The following is a 6,229-nucleotide window of genomic DNA, read 5'->3' on the forward strand; positions in this document are numbered from 1 at the left end:
AGCTCAGACCAAAGGCAGCAGCTTTGGCTCACTGAAAGGGCGAAGACGGCAGGCCACACCAACAGAGTCCTAGTTTTGCCCCTCATCTCCTCCAAGTTTGGCCGTACCCCCTGTCTCGCAAAGTGTTTTAATGCACACGCGTGCAAAGTGGAGTCTCTGTCGTAGCATTTTCTGTCGTAGCATTTCCTCCCAGTTGCATAAATATTTTGTTTGAAGTTAGCGTTTGCTGGTTTGCCTTTTTTGCCTTATAGCATATTTTGTCGTCTTCTCTGCGTTAACTTCTAAGATGTTTAGGAACTAACATTGTCTTGATGTTTTGCAGCTCAGCAGTAGTCAAGAGCCTACTGAGCACCTTTCCAGACAGCGCAGCAATGCAGAAGAATGGGCTACCGAAGTATCCATTACGACAGAGAGAAAGCTGTTGTAACCTTGAGCCAGGAGCTTTCACCTGGTTAAAATCAAACAGCTACAAAGAAAACCTCAAAGGCTTGGATCGCGTCCGCTTCAGGAATCCATCGAGCAAGCACCACGTACATCTCGACGTTGGATGTGGCCCGGGAAACTTCCTTCAGGAGCACCTCCTTCCGCGATTACGTCCCTGCAGGAGAGTAGTGGCCGTGGACAACTCTCCGTACATGCTGGAGTACGCCACAAGGCATTGTCTTGAGCCTGAAGTTACGTTCGACTTTATGGACATAGAGCAAAGTGACCCCCAGCGCATCTTGGACACGCATGACAGCTTTGACCGCGTCTTCTCTTTCCTTACTTTCCACTACGTCTATGACTTGTCGAAGGCCTACCGAAACGTCTATAACCTGCTGAAGGACGAAGGAGAGTGCCTGATTCTATACTTCACCCGAACGGCCATCACAGACGTATTCCAGCGACTCCACGAAATGGAAGAGTGGAGTGCCTACACACCGGTAAGGAAGTTGTCTATGTGAGAATCGTACCTAGACGAAAGTGCTGAGATATTTTCGCCTCAGTTGTTTACGTGACTTTGTGCTCATATGTTCAGGAAATATCTCTAACAGGGATGTCGGGTGTGCCATAGAAGTTTTTTTACATATATCAGATACTACTACTGATGTAGGCTGTGCACAGGCCACCGCAGCTGAGATGGCAGCGACACTAGAAACGTGTCAACATCGTCGTTATCTTCTTATTAACATCGTGGTTATCATTACTTATTTCCGCCATTTGCGGCGGAAAGTTGGCTTTTCAGATCGCACTTACAATGGTTGATTGAAAACACGTTTATCCCATTTTGGTGCGCTTGGGAGCCGCTATGGATAATCAGAGGGTTTGTAGGGGGATTGGTAGGGAAAAAGACAGTGGGAAATGATAATTATGCCGCCATTTACAGCGTCAGCGGCCTGGATGCAACACTGTTGTCGCCTCGAGTCGTAGCCGTTGTAATGTCCTGCACGTCGCCGCAGAGCCGGTCACCAATGACTGGTGATTCAGGGTCCATCAGAAAAAGCAGCAGGGCGCGCCACAAGCTAGTAGCGTATACCCTGCAGGAGCTTTAGGCGGCGGACAGGAGCAGGACTGGAGAGAAGTGGGCCACGGTCCAAGTCGCACGTTGGTGAGGGTGCGGTACCGAGGAATACTGTAGCCGGGTCAGTCCCACACTAGATGTTGTAGGTCTGCCCTTGTATGACAAGTGCTGCATGTGCTCGGGACACTGGGAGCAGACCCACGGCGATAAAAACTGTGGAGCAAAAACAGCGTGAGCAGTTTTTCCGTCTTAATCCGTCGTATGATCACAGTTTCCCGCCGCGAGAACTCACGGGAAGGAACTGCAGGGATGTGCAGAGGGTTGGCCATGGCTGCGAGGTAAGCTGTCCGGCGGGATTGACTAAGCTGTCGTTCAGCCGTGGGATCTGCTTCTTCTCCAGGTACGGGCAAGGACACCGTCGTCATGGCTGAGGAGGGGCTCCGAGGTAGCACAGAGAGTAAATTCGTGCGTGTTGGGCAATGCCCTTTTTCATTTCCGAGGATGCCGCAGTGTGCTCGTACCCAGTGAAGTGTGAAGCCGTTACCCGGTACGAGGAGAATTTAAAACTTTGCGGCGAATGACTTTGGTGATGGGGCTGGTTAATTGCAAATTGGCACAGGCTCGATACACTACTTGAGAGTTTATGTACACATGGTGATGTACAGGGGAGCTCGGTAGGTCTTCCTGGAGAGCTGCGGTGACATAGTCAGAGATGGCCTGCTGTTCAGCTTGTCTGCGCCTAATTTCGCAAAAAAAAAAACCCTGAACAACCTTCTGACAGCTGGGTTTTTTTGGTTGGCGCACGAAATAAATTCGCTCTCACGTAGAATAAATTAGTTGGGGTTTGGAACAAATTAGATGACACTTAAACTAAATTGGCTGGGGCGTGGATTAAATTAAATGAAGATTAGAATAATTTGAACGGGAAAACGTGCAGTGTGTCGGACACATCCTTGCCAACTCATTCCAGTTGATTCTCTGGATCCAGACATTATTCCAGACATTAGTTCGTTATCTGATGCTATATTTTCATCATTAGATAAAAAGTCTTCATTCGGGCACTTGTTTTTGCAACGAAATCGACGTCAATGTTATTTAAATTGTTTTTACGGGAGAGCCCTTTGCGAGTGTGCAAAATAGCCAAAATGGTTCAACCGGGCTTCTCCAGTCGGCAACCGCAAGTACATTTTCAGCAGACGCAGGCAAGAAAACGACCTCTCAGACGTGCTTGACGAGACCGGCATGGTAAACGGAATTGTGTGTTAGCTTTGCCCTTTCCGGCAAAGCGTTTCGCAAACGTTTTACTGCCAAAAGAGTACTATCTCCACTTCTTATAGCTGTCCACTAGTTCGCTGTAACAAATTCACGCGCTGTGGTTTGGGCAACACTCCGCCTTTATGTGTTTTTACGGCGAGTCCGAGTAAAACTGCTGCTGCACACGGCAGCTATTCAATTAATTCTGCAAGGGAAATCCCGCATGACCCTATTTTGGATACTGAATGAATTGTATATATTTATAACCTCTGCTTGCAAGTGAAGATGTCTCCATCCCGAATAAATGGTCTAAATTGCAAGACGAGTTTTTTTATTAGTCGTTCGCATCGCTCACAGGAAAGTTGTAGCAATAATGAGACACGCAACACTCACCTGTATTGGACAAGCCACTGATACAAAACTCTGACAAAGGGGGCACTGAAGACTGCAAGTTTTTTCGGTGTCAAGAAAGCACGCAAAATAGTTTAAAGCGAGGTGACCATACAGAAAAAAACATTAATTCCCTGAGTGTAGGCCATCCAGAACATTCTAAAATGATTTTTGCGAGGCGATGTCCTTCTGTTAAAAAAATATGACGGAGTTATCACTAGTTGTGTGTGTATTTAAATGCACTTTTGTGGGTGCACCGTGTTCACTCAGAATTTAAGAACAATGAAGTAAGATTACGAATGACGCAACCACAGCAGGCTATTCTAGTGCACTAGTCCTAGTGTCAGGATTTGAAACATAATTGGAAAGTATGAATTACTAGGCGTCCACTTCCGCGCCACAAAGGATGCAGTTTATTCATAATAAACATTTAACTGAAAAGGTAAGAAACTCAAAAGGTGTAGATAACAGAACTCTGGTAATAACAATGCGGGGAGTGGGTGGGCGGGGGCGTCAGGGCCGAAGGGGAGGGGGGGATTTGCCGCATTACTGGAAAACCCAGGAAAGGGCTCGGGCCTCATGCTCCCCTCCCATTCCTCCCTTGTCGGCGCCTATGAAAAACTCTAAAACAAGTGTCGCGGATATTAGCCGAACAGACTCTTGAGTGTTCTAAAGAGCATTTTATTGCCGTTTAAAAACACCGTTCATGTCAGATTTAAAAATTGAGGGGTTGGAAACGTAGATGTTTTTGTACCCGTGGTCATTCACCCGAGTGGAACAAACTGGGAGAAAAACCTACTTTGGGTAGCGGCAGTCTTCATATTTTGTATTTATATTTTATATTTTATATCTTATAAATATTACTTCCCACATGCGCCTTTTTGCCGGTGGCTAAGTTATTAAGGCAAACGCCTTGGGTGTCGCAACAAAGGCGAAAAGTGACCGCAGCAGTAGCCGTCGTCGTTGTCGGCGCAAACAAGCATGATGCCAATATGACCAAAACACACCGAAGGCTAAATTATCAGTGCTATATATTTGCGGTAGTAAGCACCACAGCACTTTCAGCTAAATAAGAAGGCTCCGTGCATCCTGCTGCAGCAGCGCCCAAGCGTGACAGTGTGCGTTGTGATCGCACGAGCGTCGTGTGGCGTCTTGTTGAGCCTTAGTTGATACCACATCATTTTGGTTCTTGCACAGGATTTAAAAAGCATGTTCGCCGAGAGATACTGCTTCAATGCTGCTGTGCCGGAAGAAGAGATAATAGCCAATGAAATAAAAGCGGTCACCATGGCTGGACTGGAGCTGGTGTCCTGCCGCGCCTACGCTAGTCACTGGACGTTCCCCACAGTGGCCGATTGCCTGGGTGAGTCTGGGTCAGATCACTACAGTACAGCTGCCAAAGTATCTAAGCACACGCGAGAGACTTAGTGGGAATGCAATCACGCTTGTGTCTCTTTATTCTACGGTAGTCATAACTTTGTTATAGCTTAGTGGACGTAAAAAAATAACCAAATTTTGCAGGAAGAAGTCGGCGTGGATATGGGAACACAAGAGTGGGTGAAGGTTCATTGCAACAAAATTGGTCTTGCAGTGGATATAAACAGAAGGATTGTTGTGATAATAAAATTTGATACCTTGCTTCTATTTCTGAGTAAGTTGTGGTCCATTTCCCGTACGGTTTTAAAAGTTCCGACGCTACTTTCACGGCTAGCACCAAACTAGAAACGCGCTAGTACTATCAGGCTTAGAAACAAACACATCCTTTTGGAAAACCAGAGCTTTGAAGTCGGGTTTTTCCAAAAGAGAAATGCAGAAACTCATTGCGAAATTGTCCTGCTCAGGGCTACGATATTACCGCCCGGACTTGTCATGTTCAGGAGCATTTTTGTTTTTTCTAGGCTTCGTATTCGTCCCTTTCTACTTAGATACATACCAAATCACGTGAGGTTCTTCACTTCCTGATCCAATTTCAACCATCAAGCGCTCAAACGTAGTCATTTTTTTATGCATCGTCCAGGTTGTTCAAGCGTTTTTTTCTTTGCAGACCCGTATATTCCCTTCTTCAAGATGACCTCAAAGATGCCCCAAGAAAAACACAGTGCCTTCCGTGAGGCTGCAAAGCAGCTTGTCCTTCAGGCTTCAATCGGGAATTCCGATGAAATCAGCCTTAAATATGATGTCATCGTGGCCCATGCGCAGAAGCCAAAGCGCAGTTTGTAAAAGAGCCCTATAGGTCCTTATAAACTGAACCAGCCAGAAAAGAAAATCCCGTATGTGTAATAAACAGCCTCATTCATTTAGAGGTCAATGTTTCCCGTTAGTATTCAGTTTCGTGTTGATTGCGCATTCTATCTTGTGCAATTATATTTCGATGTATGAACTATCTAGCGAGTGGGTCACCAACTGAAATTTCTGGGGGAAGTAAAGTTTGCTTATTGTGTTCGAATAAAAAAAAAACTTCTGTCAATATTAATTGCTAGAAATGTCGGCCTTGCGCCATTAAAAACCAACCATCATCATCAATTTCTAGAAATGTCAATTCATGGCGGAAGCGTGCGGACGGTTCTGCATGAATTCCCTTTTATGTCAGGAAATCTGCCATTTAAGTTGTAATTTTTTCGCACTCCTCTTTCATACGGTTCTAAAGCACCTTTGCACCAAATTCTAACCTGGACAAAATGTCTGGACACACCTATTGGGAGGCTTTTTTTCTTTATCCGCAAAAACATGGAACGAAAGGAGCCACAAGACAAGAACTACTGCACAGAAAACACATGTTCGTGCCCTGAACGTGGGGGCGCAAGGTGCGTGTCTTGATACCGCAAGGAGCCGCCGCAGCACTGACGTCAGGCGTCAACGCGACACTCCGTCTCCATGCAGGTAGGTAGAAGCCCAGCCCTTCCTGCCACGCCTAGGGACAACTACTGGTCCGCTTGGAGCACTCCCGCTATTCTCTTCGGCAACCGATAAATAAAGACAGATGTTCGCCATTCCTGGTCTTGTGGCAAAGTAGCTAAAGCTTGTTTGGAACCTCTTAGGTCGGTTTAGGTGCAAAACGCATACCCACGTTTAACAAATGTGCTG

At 46.2% G+C, this 6,229-nt stretch overlaps 1 protein-coding gene across 1 annotated transcript; it reads left to right on the forward strand.

Moving 5' to 3' along the window:
- The first annotated feature begins 324 nt into the window (after window positions 1–324).
- Window positions 325–5,427, forward strand: LOC144148020 (juvenile hormone acid O-methyltransferase-like). Its single transcript, XM_077679621.1, has 3 exons — window positions 325–923; window positions 4,343–4,508; window positions 5,190–5,427. Exons 1-3 carry the CDS (start codon window positions 372–374, stop codon window positions 5,363–5,365), a joined length of 894 nt encoding a protein of 297 aa, XP_077535747.1. The 5' UTR covers window positions 325–371; the 3' UTR covers window positions 5,366–5,427.
- Window positions 5,428–6,229: the final 802 nt, after the last annotated feature.

This window comes from Haemaphysalis longicornis, unplaced genomic scaffold (genome assembly GCF_048455015.1).
Source record: "Haemaphysalis longicornis isolate Haplotype H1 unplaced genomic scaffold, Haemaphysalis longicornis Haplotype H1 scaffold_71, whole genome shotgun sequence".
In the NCBI taxonomy this organism is placed as follows: Eukaryota; Metazoa; Arthropoda; class Arachnida; order Ixodida; family Ixodidae; genus Haemaphysalis; species Haemaphysalis longicornis.

Coding starts and splice junctions, on each gene's coding strand:
- LOC144148020 (XM_077679621.1), top strand. CDS start 372: ATGCAGAAGAATGGGCTACCGAAGTATCCATTACGACAGAGAGAAAGC. Junction 924..4,342: donor AGTGGAGTGCCTACACACCG/GTAAGGAAGTTG, acceptor GTTCTTGCACAG/GATTTAAAAAGCATGTTCGC. Junction 4,509..5,189: donor CACAGTGGCCGATTGCCTGG/GTGAGTCTGGGT, acceptor TTTTCTTTGCAG/ACCCGTATATTCCCTTCTTC.